Source organism: Gymnoscopelus microlampas, assembly GCF_963454915.1.
Source record: "Gymnoscopelus microlampas genome assembly, chromosome: 12".
Lineage (NCBI taxonomy): Eukaryota > Metazoa > Chordata > Actinopteri > Myctophiformes > Myctophidae > Gymnoscopelus > Gymnoscopelus microlampas.
In genome coordinates, this window is record NC_139949.1 from 1,912,423 (window position 1) to 1,929,559 (window position 17,137).

Below are 17,137 nucleotides of genomic sequence, written 5' to 3' on the forward strand. Positions count from 1 at the left end.
GTGTTGCCATGCACAAGTTCTGAGCTTGTAGATCTGCTATTTTTGAACTTGCACTAATAATGACTTTAGTTGATTTTTCACTCTTTAAAATATAGTATTTCTTAATTATTAATAATTACAGCTTGTAGATTGGCTATTTTCACGATTTTAAATTGTTTTTAAATAATAATAAAAAAGGAACATACAAGATTTCCACCCGACAGCCAGTCACATTCTAGCTGCTGAAATAAACTTCCCATTTAGATCATTGTTGACAAACGAACAGGGGACTGGTGTCTAAAAAAAATAACTTATTGACAGGAAAATCGTGCATTGATACTTTTACTCAACATTTGAGTACTTTTTACACCACTGCTGACGTGTACACAACATTTTTGAAAACGGTTATTCGAATAATCAAAATTAAATACATTAATTAATTTATTGAAATTAGCACCCAGAAAATAGCCAAAACTGAGCACATTTCGATCTATAAGGCCAAATCTAATTTGAAAAAAAAAATATTAAGAGTATATGAAAGCCAATTAAAATGTTTATACTATTGGAATCTTACACACCTGCTCCCAATTAATTAGATCACCACAGCGCAAAAGTAGGTCAAATCAATCAATCTCTCTCTCTGGGAGCGACAATGAGAAACAGTGAATGTAGGTTTTCATAGACATGGTCGCTTGTTTCTCTCACATAATCTGGCAACACTGATAGATAGCATGCTGCATGTTGTTGACACTACTTCTATGCCACATGGCTACTCCGGTCGGCCAGTCGGCTAGCCCGTTGGCTAGCCCGACTGGACATGTCCGGTCGGCCCTGGGTCGGCCCGAAAAGGTCCCGACGGACCCCCGACGGACCCCTAACCGACTGGCCGACTATATACGACGCTTCCCGACGCCGATTCGACGCCGATTCGGCCCCGATTCGGCCCCGATTCGGTGCGGTCTGGGAGCCCCTTTAGTCACTGTAGCTTCAGTCTTTTAAATAAAATTCCATTTGGTTTTAGTTACATTTTAGTCATCTGAAATGTGCGTGCGTGCGTGCGTGCGCGCGTGTGTGTGTGCTACCCTGGGCTTTGAAAGTGTTCAGGTCTTGGGTGAAGGTGTGCGACGGGTCTCTCTGCTGCAGGATGTTCAGGTAGCCATGCTCCTTGACCTCTGACCTGTCCGTCTCTCTCCTCCACACGGTCACCATCACCTGCACGCGCACACACGCACGCACGCGCGCGCACGCACGCACGCACGCACGCACGCACGCACACACACACACACACACACACACACACACACACACACACACACACACACACTAGGGCATTGACTAAAACATCGAAGAAAAAATAAAAAAATATTTTTATTTTTATTTATTTATTTATTTATTTTATTTTATTTTGATTCTGGACTTATTTAGATTTTCAGTGTGTACAACTGTTAATCTGTATTACTGTATTACAAGCAGACTTATTTTGTTTCCAGAGTGCATTTTTTCCTTGTGTCACCCTCAACACAGGATTTAAGAATCCCAGGCCTAAAATAACACAGTGTCAAATTAGCTTGATTAGAGAAAAAAAAAGAATAAAAAACAAAAAATGTTGGCGCCGGCGGGCTTCGCGCGCGGGCACAATGCCCCTGGCCCTCGGCTTGGTACCCGAGATATAATTTGTCCCTTGGGGTAAAGTAATTGGGGAACCCTGCCCAGGCCAAAAAAAGGCCAAAAAAATGTGAACCCGACCCGGACCAGCCCGACAAAATCATTTGGCCCAAGCCCGTCCTGAAGCCCAAAGAAATATGTGACTAACTGGGCCCCGCCCGAGAGCCCGACATTTTTATGAACAGCAGCACAGCCCTTTTCTCTTCATTGATATCATATCATCATAGCTGATGCAGACACGGTAATCCACATGGCAGTAGAAAACATTTCAATCTATAATATTAGCATCAAAACAAGAGCTGTATGTTAAGGGAGAAAAGATCGCTTTAGGCCAGTGGTCGGCAAGTAAGTTTGGCCTTGGGCCAAAACTTTTCAAAGACATTAGATGGTGGGCCAGAACACAATCAATGGCTAATTTAGGACGTGGAACTTGCAACAAACAAACATATACAATAATAATAACTGTATTGTTATAAAAGTTACTACATAAAGATGTGGTATAACAGAAAAAGCATGTGGAATCAAATGTTACAGGTGCACACAGAAATGCTTATCTAATCCTTTTTGTGCAGGCGTCATCCTTGAATGTTTCACTTAGAGGATATTTAGTGAACATTTTATCTGGAGACAGAGAGTACTCCTTTTCGAACAAGAGCTCTTTCATGGTTCAAGGTCTCTTAGAATGGAGAGAAACAATGTATCATTTAAGGCATGTGAAACACAGCTTTGGTGTGTTTTTTAAGTTTTTAACGTGAGAGGAGATTTTCATCCAAAAGTCTCAAGAGGAAAGTTGACAGTGAAAACATAACATTCAAAGAACGGAAATATAACTATTTGTTCATCATACCTGATTTCATCAATTCAAAGCTATTGCTGTCCATATCCTACCTGGATTGTCAGTCAGCTATTGTAAATTATTTACAAAATTACTTGTCGGGGCCAGATATTAACTCTGGCGGGCCAGTTCTGGCCCACGGGCTGCCTGTTGCCTACCACTTAGGCTATTCTGTTAACTCCAGGTAAGTTTCATTTTAGGCAGGCAGCTACGCAGGCAAGCAGACAGACAGACAGACAGACAGACAGAAAGGCAGACAGACGGACAGACCTTGACTTTCAGCGTGTTGACGGGCAGTTTGTCCAATGAGACGGTGAGAGGAAAGATGACCTCATCAGACAGTACGACAGGTTCATCTAGAGGAGACTAGAGAGAGAGACAGGTTTATTCAATCAATCAATCAATCAATCAATCAGTCAGTCAGTCAGTCAGTCAGTCAGTCAGACAGACAGACAGACAGACAGACAGACAGACAGACAGACAGACAGACAGACAGACAGACAGACAGACAGACAGACAGACAGACAGACACTTACCTGTATATTTGTAGATCTATACATTTCTCTTCCAGTTGTTCCAGTGTTGTTGTGGATGAGGAGCGGCTTACACTCCCTGAAACTACGACATCTGAGAGGAGAGGAGAGGAGAGGAGATGAGTGGTAAATCTGTTATTTCAGTTTCCTGGGGTCCCCAATGTTGGCTCGTTGTGAACTTTAGATCTGCTATTTTAGCCACCTGGGGTCCCCTCTCTTTCCGATGGCAGCAAAGGAAAATAGCAGATCTACGAGCTCATGACATGCCGCACCGTGACGCGGTGTGAGCTTATAGATCTGCCGTTTCTCAGTTACCAATCCGTTCCCGATGGAAGCGAAGGATAACAACAGATCTACACAAGCTCACAACATGTTGTCCCTTTTCGTGAGCTTGTAGATCTGCTCGTTTACGGTTTACCTGGGGTCCAGTCGGTTTCCTATGGCGGCGATGGCGGCTTCGGCCGCGGCGATGTAATCCTCCTCCACCTCTTCCTCCTGGCCCTCGTCGTCGCCGCTGCTCTGGTAGTCGTGGTGATGGTAGTCGTGGAGATTGTAGTCGTGGAGATGCTGGTGGTGCTGGTGCTGCCGGTGGTGCCTGTGGTGGTTGCTCTCCCCGGGGCTGACGCTGGCCACGGCGCACAGCGAGCCCGCCAGGTCCCTCCACGCACGACTGCTGGCCGACTCCGTGCCGAACCCGCCTGGAGGCACAGCACAGTGTAACGCTGTTATGTGATCGGGTGCATGTAGCAATTTACAAATTTCGATCTAGGCATCTATCATACAGTCTTAAAGGGATAGTTCACCCCCAAAATGACTTGCCAATAATTTGATGACCGGCAGCGGTTCCGGTAGGACACACAAAGAGTCTCTTTTGTGTCTCCTACGTATTTCCCTGATTGATTGATTGAAACCTTTATTTATTCTCGAAAAGAGCATTGAGGTTCTCCCTCATTTGCAATGCTGTCGAGATTACAGAACAAGATTACACTCACAAGATAAATCAACTGTACATTCTACAATTCAACAATACAACATATAAAACACAGAAACACCAAGATAAGACCTAACAGAAAATGTGTAAATTAAAAACAATTACATATTGAGGTAGGGAGATTTAAAAGTAAGTTATTAAATTGTCCATAGGAAACTTGGGTGTTCATTGTTAGCTCGAGTTGTAAGGTATTCCATGAAATAGGAGCATCAAAGCAGAAAGCAGTTTTCCCAAGTTCAGACTGCACAGATGGAACCTCGAGTGTAAGCCAGTCGCTTGAGCGGGTCTGGCGAGTGCTTTTTTTCCAATCTAATAACAATGTAATATATGGCGGTACCTTCCCATCAATAGCCTTAAAAATAAACTGGTACCAGTGTCTAGTTCTCCTCTCGGAGAGGGAAGACCAACCTACTCTGTCGTAGAGGATACAATGGTGAGTGCTGTAGCTTTCTCCAGTGATAAATCTAAGTGCTGAGTGAAAGACTGTGTGCGGGGGTAAAAGAGTAGTAGGGGCAGCACTTCTATTTATTACATCCCCATAGTCCAAAACTGACATGAAAACTGCTTCGGCATCCCTTTACTACAGATCATCGGAAGGTTGGCTTTGTTTCTGTATAGAAATCCTATTTTTTGTCGTAGTTTGGTGGTAAGATCATTAATGTGATATTTAAATGTAACTTCTTCATCTACCCAAATACCAAGATACTTATATTCAGTAACTCTATCAATAGAGGATCAATTTATGGCACCTATATGTCATAAATGGATCCTCTACTGATAGAGTTACTGAATCATACATCATCATAACTATGGTTTTCTCGTTGTTTCTGTCATATTTCTGTCTCTGCTATTTACGTGCGTGTGTGCGAGTGCACACAAGACAGAAACCGTATAGCCTATAGCCTGCTGGGCCTATACTATTTCACGTACATTTCATAAGCGTGTTCTCCGAGCAAAATAAGCAATTATTTCAGTATTTATTTGATCTGCAGGCTAATAGGCTAAGGTTGAATGTGTGCATCATATGAACATGGTGGTTCTCTTAGTGTGTTTGGTTCTGGCTTCACCTCGGTTCGTGTCCTAACGTGATCCCCATAATAGCCTACTAATACAATAATCTAGCTATAATGCATTATGAATTATTGGATCAAGACTGTCATAGATTTATTTTTATATAGATTCAGCTTGTATAGAGCTTTTCTTCCCTTCACAAATTTCAAAGATTTTGAAATGTGTCTATTTTGGAAATAGCAGTGCTAAATAACGTGCTGCGGACGTGACGCGTTGTGAGCTTGTAGATCTGCTATTTTTGCATCCACACAGCTATGCTATATACGTATCTATATAATTTGGGACTATAATATTTCAAATACATTTCATAACGTTTTTTACAAATACCCTACAGTAGGCTAGATGTGTGTGAATGTTATTAGACATGTTTATTCTTCACTTAAAATAAGCAATATTTCACATAAGTCCCTCTATAATAATAATTATCATCATCGTCATTATTATTGACGATAACTTTAGATTAAAACTTTAGTTTCTAGTTTGATTATTATTACAAAACATACATTACCCACTTCAGCAGTATATAGGCTACATTTCGCCCATTTGTAAATAGCCGATCTACAAGCTTACAATGCATCGCATTGTGAGCTTGTAGATCTGCTATTTTCAAAACATTCTTATACGTTTTTTTTTTCATTTGAACATTTGTGACATGGGACATTCTGCATAATGAGTACTTTTACTTTTGCACCTTAAGTATATTTTGATACCAATACTTTTGTACCTTTACTCAAGTAAATTTTGATTACCAGAGGTTTAACTTGTAACAGAGCATTTCTACTTGAAATATTGATCACTGTTATGTAAAAAAAAAAAAAAAAAGTATTACTTTTTCCACCATGGGTGGTGGTCTGTCATACCTCGGTTCGGGTCAGTACCGGTAGCGGACGACGGTGATGGGGTCCCGCCGGTGCTGCTAGTGCTTGCCCCCCCTCCAGCTCCAGCTCCAACCCCAGCTCCAGCCCCAGCCCCAGCCCCAGACCCCCCTCCTCCAGCCCCAGCTCCGGGCGGCTCCCTGCAGCGGAGCACCAGCAGGAACCGGACGGTCTCGCCCAGGTAGAGGTGGCTCCGGCGGGGCAGGCTGCGGTAGCGGGCCGGGTCCGACAGGTCCTGGATGGGCACCGCCGGGAAGTACATCAGGTACTCGCACTGGGCCTCCATCATGTGTCCCACCACCATCCTATAGCTGATCCTCAATCAATCAATGGTAACTCTTCCTTTAAAAAAATAAATAACCCCAATATACAATCAAATGGTGTTTAAATGGCTTGATCGTTCATGTTGTGCTGGTTTCTCTCTCCCATCTGGTCCGTCTATTGTAGGTTATTTATTTATTATTGTAATAATACATGTCGGTTCTTTAGCCTGTTATTGATCATCATCACCGCATCTCTCTATCGCTCTCTCTCTCTCTCTCTCTCTCTCTCTCTCTCTCTCTCTCTCTCTCTCTCTCCTCCTGGGCGCCTCTGATTGGCCGCCGCAGAGAGAGAGAGAGAGAGAGAGAGAGAGAGAGAGAGATCTCTGACAGAGAACAGTGGTGTTGCCAGATTTTGTGAGAGAAATAAGCAACCAGGTCTATGAAGACAAGCCCAGAAGAAGCAACTTGGCCACATACTTTAAAATGTACAAATGGTGCATTTATATAGCGCTTTTATCCAAAGCGCTTTACATTGATTGTGCCATTCACCCATTCACACACACATTCATACACCGAAGGCAGAGGAAACCATGCAAGGCACCAACCTGCTCAGAGCAATTAGGGGTTCAGCGTCTTGCTCAAGGAGTCAGGACACTTCGACACTAGTCTCGCGTAGCCAGACCCCACAGAAAATGAAAAACAGCGACCTCTGCTTTTCTGATATTCTGTGGAGTCTGGCAGGAGTATAATGTTAGACTAGAGCGCAGGGAAACACCGGTTTCGTGTCTGCCTATAGCGCATCACTTCCGGTTGGTGCGACCATGTTTTCATTCCCACTAACAATATTTCTACACGGAACACTAACACCACTTCTCCCAGAGAACATGGATGGTTTTGGTTATAAGCCCACTTGTTTCTATGATGAAAGAGTAATTTAAAATGTGAATATCTTTCCGTGGTTTTGTCCGCTCCGAGGACGCTATTGTTAAATTAGTTTCGGCTAGTTTCGAGGGGGGGAGGGTGGATCATGGTGGATGGACACGTGAATCCCGCCCACTACATTTGATTGGGTAAAGCGCGGCCCACTTCCTGATCTGAAGGCACGCCCACTTGTAGCTAATGCGCACTGGTTAGGACGAACCGCTCCGACAGATTCCACCGCAGGTCGGAATCTGTTCTTGAGAGATTACTTCGACACTAACTCTAGGGGAGCGCCCCAGCCTGGGATCGAACTGGGAACCTTGCGGTTTCCAGTTCACTCTGCCCAGCCACTCCACCCCTGAGCCAATGCCGCCTGACAAGCTCTAAATGCTCTACATGCTCTACATGCTCTACAAGCTCTACAAGTAGATCTGCTGTTGCGATATGCGATATTCTCAGTCCACAGACAAATACATATACATTTGGGGGTCCTTGAAATGAACATGGTTGTTTTAGGAAGAATCCCCAAAAAGCGCAAACCGCAACTAGCCTACCAATATTTACAAGCAACTTTACAGAAAAATAAGCCCAAAGTCGCTTATAATAAAGCAGACTTGGCAACACTGAGATAGCGAAAGAGAGAGAGAGAGAGAGAGAGAGAGAGAGAGAGAGAGAGAGAGAGAGAGAGAGAGAGAGAGAGAGAGAGAGAGAGAGAGAGAGAGAGAGCACCAGGCAGGCAGGTCACGTGATTAGCTACGCAGCAGAATCCAAACGTGTTTAAATGCTGGTTTATTTTATCTATGATGCAGGATTTGATGAATGTTATGGAAGCCCATTTCATTGGTCCAGAAATGTAACAACAGCCTAAATACCACAGTTAAATATAAAACAAACAATGTGTCTATAGGCCTATGTATTATATAAATACATATTAATTTATGTAAATACATGAATGTATATAAACATATGATTTTATATAAAAACATATTAATTTATATAAATACATATGATGTTAAAAAAAAAAAATATGCATTTATATAAATACGTTATGATTTTATATAAAAACATATAAATGTTGAGGGCCCTTGTTTGTCAAGCACTGGTCTAAACCAGGGGTCTTCAACGTTTTCAGGCCAAGGACCCATCTGAGAGAGAGATGGAGCAGCGCCAGGCGTTGAGAGCTTGTAGATCTGCTATTTTTGGCTAATGTTCCCCTCAGAAAGGGAATTCTGGTTCAAGTGGTTAATGTAAAAAAAAAAGCTAAATCCTAACACACAAAGATTTGGCGGACCCCCTATAGTAGCTCTGAGGACCCCCTGGGTCCCGGGGTCCCTGTTGAAGACCCCTGGTCTAAACTGTGTAGTAGGCCATTGGTTCTCAAAGTGGGGTACGGGGACCCCCAGGGGTACTTGAGGCGGTTCCAGAGGGTCCCCAGCTAAATGATGGATAGGAACCAAATGGACCCTTATGGGTCTGTAAATCTGAGAGTGTACAAATGTTTGTACACTCTCAGAGTTAAATTAACATTGATTTTACAATATGAATTGGGGTCCTAGAAATAGAAATGTCATTAAATGGGGGTCCGTAGCCCTAATGCATGTCAAACTGGGGGTCCTTAAAATGTATCTTTTCAAATGGGGGTCCGCGGGCTAATAAGTGTCCATTTGGCGGTCCTTGACAAGAAAAAGTTTGAGAACCACTGGTGTAGGCTACCTCTGCTCTACCACTAGATGGAGCTCTACCCTCACATTCAACGTTGTGTTGAGTTCAGCGAAAGCGAAACCATCTGGAAGTGTGTTTGTTTGTTTGTTTCACTCCAAGATGGCGAGAGCAACGAGAGGAGTGTCGCATCTGGCATTTTCTAATTATTTTTTTGGTCGTTCAACACAGAGCATAAGCTACAGGCATTAGTAAATACATGAGTTAGTTTGCACAGGACTGACGTTTTATTATTTTGTTTTGGGTGTTATCAAGAAATGTACAAGCCCGAAGTTGCTTATAATAAGCACATTAAGCAGACCTGGCAACACTGGTCGCATCTTGTCTTCCAAACTCTTTGATAGAAACTTGAACGATAAACAGTGTTGCCATGTCGGCTTTTTCTAAGCGACTTTGGGCTTCCATTTGTGTTGTTAGAATGTTTCAAAAATATTCCAAGTATTTCACAATTTATTGCAAGAGGTTTTGAAAATAGCCGATGCATATAGGTTTAACCAGTGGTGTAAGTAACTAAGTAAATTTACTCAAGTACTGTACTAAAGTACAATTGTGAGGTACTTTTACTTTGCTGGAGTATTTCCAATTGTCTATACTTTTACTTCTACTCCACTATATCTCAGAGGCAAATATTGTACTTTTACTCCACAACAATTATTGAAAGAGTACTTCTACATTGCAGTATTGTTACTTTTACTTAAGTGAAACATTTCAGTACTTTTCCCACCACTGAGTTCAAAGTGCTCACGTGTCCTTTAATAGTTGCTTCTTTGGGGCTTGTTTTCCTAGGCCTGGCTGCTTATTTCTCTCACAATACATGGCAACACTGAGGCTAAGCTGCACGCTTCCAAGCAGCGACAATGCTGGAATGTTTTGCATTAAATGTATGTTTATAAACATGTGTGTAAAAAGCATCATGAAGTGGATTAATTACTCCTACATTTTCTTGCTAATGATAAGGAGCAGCTGCTCAGGTAAACGTTACTTATACAAGTTATTTTGCATGTTTTTTCTTTGTTTTTTCACATTACAAGTTATTTGGTTTAACAACTGTAACCGACGGAGGGAAGGCAAAGGTAGCCCTGGCAGTTAGTGGGAAAAGTACTCAAATGTTTTACTTAAGTAAAAGTATCAATACTGCAATGTAGAAATCCCTAGGTTACGTATGTAACCCGGTTTTATTAGTATCGTAAGTAAGGTACTGTTACAAGCAAAAGTCCGGAATTCAAAATTTACTTGAGTAAAAGTACAAAAGTATTGGTATCAAAATATACTTAAAGTACCAAAAGTAAAAGTACAAACCTATTTGAAAATGTGAGCTTGTAGATTGGCTATTTTCAAATGGCCTCGGTATAAAATAGGGCTGAAGTGGTTAATGTATGTTTTATAATATAAAAATGTATATCTGAAAAGTAACTATAGTAACTCAAGTTTTCAAATAATTGTAGTGGAGTAAAAGTACAATATTTGCCTCTGAGATGTAGTGGAGTAGAAGTAAAAGTATTGGAAATTGTAAATACTCAAGTAAAGTACAAATACCTCAAAATTGTACTTAAGTACGTACAGTACTTAAGACAAGGAATTCCATAGCCCCTACTACGGAACCTCTCCCTCCGCTGTATAGCTCCGAGATGAGGTTCCTCGTTTCCCTCTGCCGTTTGAGCAGGACATTGTCGCACATTTTGCACTTTACATGTTTCTTACCCCTTTCTGCACATCGTATTCAAAAAATAAAGCTTTCCCGCCATTCTCTCAGATGTTTTAAGTTCTAGCGCACCATAAAAGCTATCCAACGAGTTGAACAAACTATTCAATTTGCCTCGGTCCTCAACCGGTTACATGTTTTTTAAGACATTGCGCAAGAGCTGCGCCCGTAGAGATAACATTACTGATTCCCCTACTGGTCAAATGTTGAATTGCATCTTCTAATACAAAATATTATGGAGGAACCTCATCTCGGAGCTACACAGCGGAGGGAGAGGTTCCGTCGGAGCTACTCATAGACAAGGAATAGGCTCTATTCACAGCAGCCATATTATTAAGACATTCACAGGTGTTACCAATTATACTAATGAAGGCTCTGTTCCATTCTGGTCAAACAGAGTCAGTCAGGGTGCTGATATTGTGCATGTTGGCTCACTGGAAACACTCTGTTACACCAGTGGGTCTACAGTTGGGGTCCAGGGACCCTCATGGGCTTCCAAATGGCCCCTTACGGGTGTGTAACTCTGAGAGTGCATTTGGTTCCATTTGTACACTCTCAGACTTATGGGGGTCGTGGAAACCACTGTGCTACACTAAATGGAACAGAGCCCAGTATCATTGGTAACACCTGTGAAAGAAGTGATAATATGGCTGCTGTGCATATAGACCAATTATTTGTTTACTAACATTGAGCCTGGACGCACAGGTGATTGTTTCACGCAATCAATTCCCAACCTGTTTCGGGGTGCACTGCTTTCAGCACACCCCAACCCCCTCTTGTGTGTGTTGGCTAGTGAGACGCGTCCTAACGAGACCTGATATAATGGGTTTCGTTGCGCGCGTTGACGTCGTCTGTTAAGGGGTCTATAGAGCCTATAGAGCGTCGCAGTTCCCGCCCACTTCCTGGTGCCGGAAGAAAATACTCAATGCATTTTTCCCATTGACTTTTACAAAGATATTTATATAAATTAATTTAAGCCTAGAATCAAGGCAAGCTATCCAGGATCCTGGTGAATCATGACCATAAAACGTTTGATTCTGTGAAAAAACTTTTTTGAAAACGGCAAAACAAAGGGTATTTATTAAATATAGTATATCATATCGTTAAATATAAAATATTATAATATTAAAAAAATCACAGAAAAAAAGGTTTTATGGTCATGATTCACCAGGATCCTGGATGGCTTGATTCTAGGCTTAAATTGATTGATATAAATATTTTTGGAAAAGTCAATGGGAAAAATGCATCGAGTATTTACTTCCGGCACCAGGAAGTGGCGGAACTGCGACGCTCTATTACACTGCCCTGCGAGGGCTCCAACTGAAGTAAAAATAAACAAAACCACTTTGCTACTCACCGAAACAAAGGCTCTTTTGCGTTGTTAAAAGTCTGTTCTCGGAGGTGGGAAGTCTCTCAGCCCCCCCACCTTCTCTGTAAAATACACTTTTTGGCCAGAAAAGTAGGTTAAGACTTTGACAGGGGCCAATTTGGAATTGCAGCCTCCTGAAGGTGATTCTTTAGGGCAGTTTTGAAAGTGAGTAGGGACCAAGGGCCAGTTGCACCACCTCGCACTAAGTTCAAACTTAGCCTAGTTATAGCTTAAACACATTCAATCCGGGAAAGTGTCTCTCTCATTTGACTTTCAACAAATGTAAACAGGAAGTAAACAAGGGTGAAAAAATGGCGTTCGGCCACAGACGGCATTAAAACACTTCTTTATTGAAAGATATGGATGATTACATTAAACTACTACCGCGTAGAGACAGTTAACATTTGGGGCTTTGGGGTAAGCACCTTTATTTTCAATTTGTACATGTTTGGAGTGTCTACGGGGCATAGTGCAGAAAGTCCATGTCTCCATGGGGCGTGAACCCTACAACTCTCGTAGATTGAAGACGTCAGAATGGTAAATACGTCTACGAGGGTTGTATAGGCTAGCCTGGTAAACCCTCCCTCCGGAAATCTCATTTCCATTTGATTTCAGGAGTGAGTCTGGCCTGAACCGCCTTTCTGCAATATTCGCTGTGGGCTGGAGTTGGGCGGGAGTAATACTGTTGACTGACAACCCCTTCAACCAATGATCGTTTTTCCCCTTCAGCCAATCAGCAGTTCATTTTGACGACCTCCAGACTGTGTGACGCAACGGGACTTTTGGGACGGCCATGCCCGAAATAGGTTAGCCTAGTTATAGCTTAAACACATTCAATCCGGGAAAGTGTCTCTCTCATTTTAGATTTCTTTGGCTATTCAAAAATAGCAGATATACAAGCTCATAGCGTGGCACCGAGTGCCGCGCTATGAGCTTGTAGATCTGCTATTTTTTGAAAAATCGTGAAAATGAGTGCAAATCTTTGAATATATATTTAAAAAATCTCCTATATATATATTTAAAGATTTGCACCAATTTTCACATAAAAAACTAAAAATAGCAAATCTACAAGCTCATAGCGCGGCACTCGGCAATCCGGCTACTGTAAATGGGTTAAATGTTTTTTTTAAAAGCCATTTAAAGGACGACTTCACCACTTTTCAACATATCTTCATATAATAGGTCCTCACTAATGCTCATGATAAAATGATACAATTCTTTGGGCGGTGCAACCGCCCCTATATGTGAGGTTTGGACCCCCACCCATTGCACCCCCCCAACCCTGCGCTGTGATTGGCCACCATTGTACCCCCCTAACCCTGCACCGTGATTGGCCACCATTGTACACTAGTTGACTCTATTCAGGACCGTGATTGGCTAGTGAAACACATGCCACATGTGCAGTTCTATAAATAGGACTGTGCACTTAAAAAAACACATTTATGTTTTTTTTTAAGTGAATCACCCACTGTGATGACCACTGTGACCACACCGCCCACTTCACACTGGGTGTGATTTTTTTCTAATCAGTCTGTGTCTCAGAGGAGGGCTGTAGACAGTTCAGAAACCTGTCTACCAGTGACATCATCGATGGGGAATCCAAGCTAATAGAAACGGCAGGCTTTGTATTCCTGGAAAGTTGCAATGCAATAATAGATCCCATTGTTCTCGCCTTAATAAAAATCTGAATAAAAAAATTGTAATCTTTTTGGGGGGGGAAATCCTGCCTAACGATGATGTCACTGGTAGACGGGGTTCTGGACTGTCCACAGCCCTCCTACGAGACAGAGACCAAGTAGAAAAAATTGTATCATTTTATCATGAACATTAGTGAGGACCTATTATATGAACATAGGTTGAAAAGTGGTGAAGTCGTCCTTTAAGCATAACTAGGCTAAGTTTGAACTTAGTGTGAGGTGGTGCAACTGGCCCCAGATATGTAGAGGGCGCAGTGGAGCAACCAAAACAATGTTTTCCTTCCGGTAAAATGTTTTCTTTTCTGCCCAAAAAAGTGTATTTTACAGAGAAGGTGGGGGGCTGAGAGGCTTCCCACCTCCGAGAACAGACTTTCAACAACTGACTTTCAACAAATGTAAACAGGACGTAAACAAGGGTGAAAAAATGGCGTTCGGCCACAGACGGCATTAAAACACTTCTTTATTGAAAGATATGGATGATTACATTAAACTACTACCGCGTAGAGACAGTTAACATTTGGGGCTTTGGGGTAAGCACCTTTATTTTCAATTTGTACATGTTTGGAGTGTCTACGGGGCATAGTGCAGAAAGTCCATGTCTCCATGGGGCGTGAACCCTACAACTCTCGTAGATTGAAGACGTCAGAATGGTAAATACGTCTACGAGGGTTGTATAGGCTAGCCTGGTAAACCCTCCCTCCGGAAATCTCATTTCCATTTGATTTCAGGAGTGAGTCTGGCCTGAACCGCCTTTCTGCAATATTCGCTGTGGGCTGGAGTTGGGCGGGAGTAATACTGTTGACTGACAACCCCTTCAACCAATGATCGTTTTTCCCCTTCAGCCAATCAGCAGTTCATTTTGACGACCTCCAGACTATGTGACGCAACGGGACTTTTGGGACGGCCATGCCCGAAATAGGTTGCCTTATAGACGGATTTCCGCGCGACGTCATCACAGAGCAGAATGCGCAATCTGCGCATGCTCGGGGGAAACAAATTGTTGCGCCGTTCACTCTGTTGTTGTGTTCGGGAGTTAGATAGCCATAATTCTGCTATTATAGGCATAATAGGCATAATGCTGCTATTATATACAAACAGATCCAACTTCCGACAAATCATTTTTATTGAGTAAACAAGGTATTACAAACTGCATAATTTAATCTATTTTCATTAAACCCGGTGAAGATCATTTCTTTTATGAATGGACATTTGACCAGAGCTGCTGCGGGTAATGGCGCCCTCTATAGGCTTACCCCTCCTCTGCGCGGTCATATCCTCTCATGTTTACTAACAGGAAACCCGTCTATTGGGATACATGCGTGTCACTCCCCGCCCCTGCCGGTTCTCTAAATGTATATTTTTAAATGGGCTCTGTCATGATTAATTGACCACATATATGAAGTTAAACAACTAAATTCTATCCAAACGATATCTTAATAGTAAATTCCGTGCCTCAAAAAAGAAGTTTAAGACCGTTTTAAAATCGAAAATAAGAAGTGACGGCAGTCGCAGAAACAACAATGGCTGCCGTTCGTCTTTTGTCGGCCCCAGTCAGGCTGCACTCGGCTTCATTCGGGCTCACTCGAACTCGCCACCTGATTGGCCAACTGTCGCTGTCAATCACAGAACGATGTGCGACAACGCTGATAGGCTCGTCAGTTCGGCGTACAGAGCGAATATTGCAGAAAGGCGGTTCAGCCCAGACTCACTCCTGAAATCAAATGGAAATGAGATTTCCGGAGGGAGGGTTTACCAGGCTATGTATAGGCTACTACAGCTAGGCAATGGGGACTCCCTCTTTCTTTGGTGTTTCGCCTTGGTTCAACCTAACATGCCTCGAAACCACGCCCACCTGGCCGAAACACCAAAGAAAGAGGCTCTCCCCAAGGCAAAGAGAAGAAGTTAGTTGGTTAGTTAGTTACAGTGTTGGGAAAAAGTACTCCCACTTTTTTTTTACTTCAGTAAAAGTATCAATACTGCAATGAAGAAATACTCTGTTACAAGTACAAGTCTGGTAATCAAAATGTACTTGAGTAAAAGTACAAAAGTATTGGTATCAAAATATACTTAAAGTACAAAAGTAAAAGTACTCATTATTCAGAATGCAGAAGTTATCAAATGTATAGAAATCATTTAGAAAATAGCAGACCTACAAGCTCACAATGCGTCCCGTGAGCTTGTAGATCTGCTATTTTCAATTGGCTGAAGGGCTGAAGTGTGTTTTGTAATAATCAAAATCTACAAAGTAACTCAAGTTTTCAAAAAGTTGTGGTGGAGTAAAAGTGTAATGTTTGCCTCTGAGATGCAGTGGAGTAAAAGTAAAAGTACTGAAAATTGGAAATGCTCCAGTAAAGTAAAAAAAAAGACCTCAAAAGTGTACTTAAGTACAGTACTTTTTGGATTGAATTGAATGGAGTTCCAGTCACCCCTCAGGGAAGGGAGGGGCTGTTTAACATTTAAAGGAGCGTGGGAAGAAGAGGCCACTTATGGGACTTGCTTGTGTTGCCAGAGGTTTGCGAGTGAAATAAGCAACAGTGATGTTATTTAGATCATTTTGGTTCTCAAAGTGGGGTCCGTGGGGGGGGGTACCAGGGGGTCCCAAGCAACATTTGTTAATATAGCGTCACAATCATTTTAACCGCTTAATCATCATTTATACTTTGGCAATTAAAAAAGAGCAGATATACAAGTTCATAGCGCGGCACTGAGTGCTTGTATATCTGCTATTTTTGAGAAATCTTGAAAATGTGTGCAGAAGTGTTTTTTGAAAAACATTTTAACGCACATCTTTGCTTCTGGGGGTCCCTGGCACAACACATTTTCAGGTGGGGGTCCGCGGCCACATACATATCAATTTGGGGGTCCATGGCACGAAAAAGTCTGAGACCCACTGATTTAGATCAGTGGTTCTCAACCCGTGGGTCGGGACCCATCTGTGGGTTGCGGACTGGTTTTGGTGGGTCGTGATTATTGTCATTTCAAAAGGTTTTCAAAAAATGTAATAATGTAATAAAATATGTTCAGTTTTCCGTACATTAAAAAAAAAATGTTGATAAATACGATAAAAAAATGAAATAAAATAAACCAGATTTAAAGAAATTCCACAAATGTAACTTTTAAGAAGAAGTGAAAACCGCCGATCTACAAACTCACAAATAGCCGATCTACAAGATCTGATCTTCTATTTTCACTATAGTTTGGGTCCCAGGATACATCAAATTTCTCCTTTGGGTCTCACACTAAAAAAGTTAGGAAACCACTGATTTAGATAACATGTTATGTAGACCAGTGGTTCTCAAACTTTTTCATGTCAATGACCCCCAAATTGACACTTATTAGCCCGCGGACCCCCATTTCAAAAGATAAGTCAGGGACCCCCATAAGAGAAGATTTTTTTTACGGCTCTAGCAGTGATTCTCAACCATTTTAATTTCAAGGACCCCCAGTTTGACATGCATTATGACTACAGACCATAGACTGTAAAAAAGAATGGACAAAGCCACTCCCCTGCTTTCTA

At 42.1% G+C, this 17,137-nt stretch overlaps 2 protein-coding genes across 3 annotated transcripts in view; one reads left to right on the forward strand and one right to left on the reverse strand.

Annotated features, from left to right (window-relative positions):
• LOC311057688 (trafficking protein particle complex subunit 14-like) overlaps positions 1-6,424 on the reverse strand; it is a 33,259-nt gene extending 26,835 nt beyond the window's left edge. The window contains exons 1-5 of the mRNA XM_084074717.1: positions 6,037-6,424; positions 3,431-3,710; positions 3,016-3,106; positions 2,750-2,845; positions 1,062-1,191 (exon numbers count right to left, since the gene is read on the reverse strand). Coding sequence (XP_083930843.1) covers positions 1,062-1,191; positions 2,750-2,845; positions 3,016-3,106; positions 3,431-3,710; positions 6,037-6,253 — 814 coding nt within the window. The 5' untranslated portion in view covers positions 6,254-6,424. The remainder of the gene's footprint in view (positions 1-1,061; positions 1,192-2,749; positions 2,846-3,015; positions 3,107-3,430; positions 3,711-6,036) is intronic.
• A 3,266-nt stretch (positions 6,425-9,690) lies between these two features.
• LOC311057684 (butyrophilin-like protein 10) overlaps positions 9,691-17,137 on the forward strand; it is a 30,404-nt gene continuing 22,957 nt past the window's right edge. For both annotated transcript variants that reach the window (XM_084074710.1, XM_084074711.1), the window contains exon 1: positions 9,691-9,823. In XM_084074710.1, the coding sequence (XP_083930836.1) occupies positions 9,718-9,823 (106 nt within the window). In that variant the 5' untranslated portion in view covers positions 9,691-9,717. The remainder of the gene's footprint in view (positions 9,824-17,137) is intronic.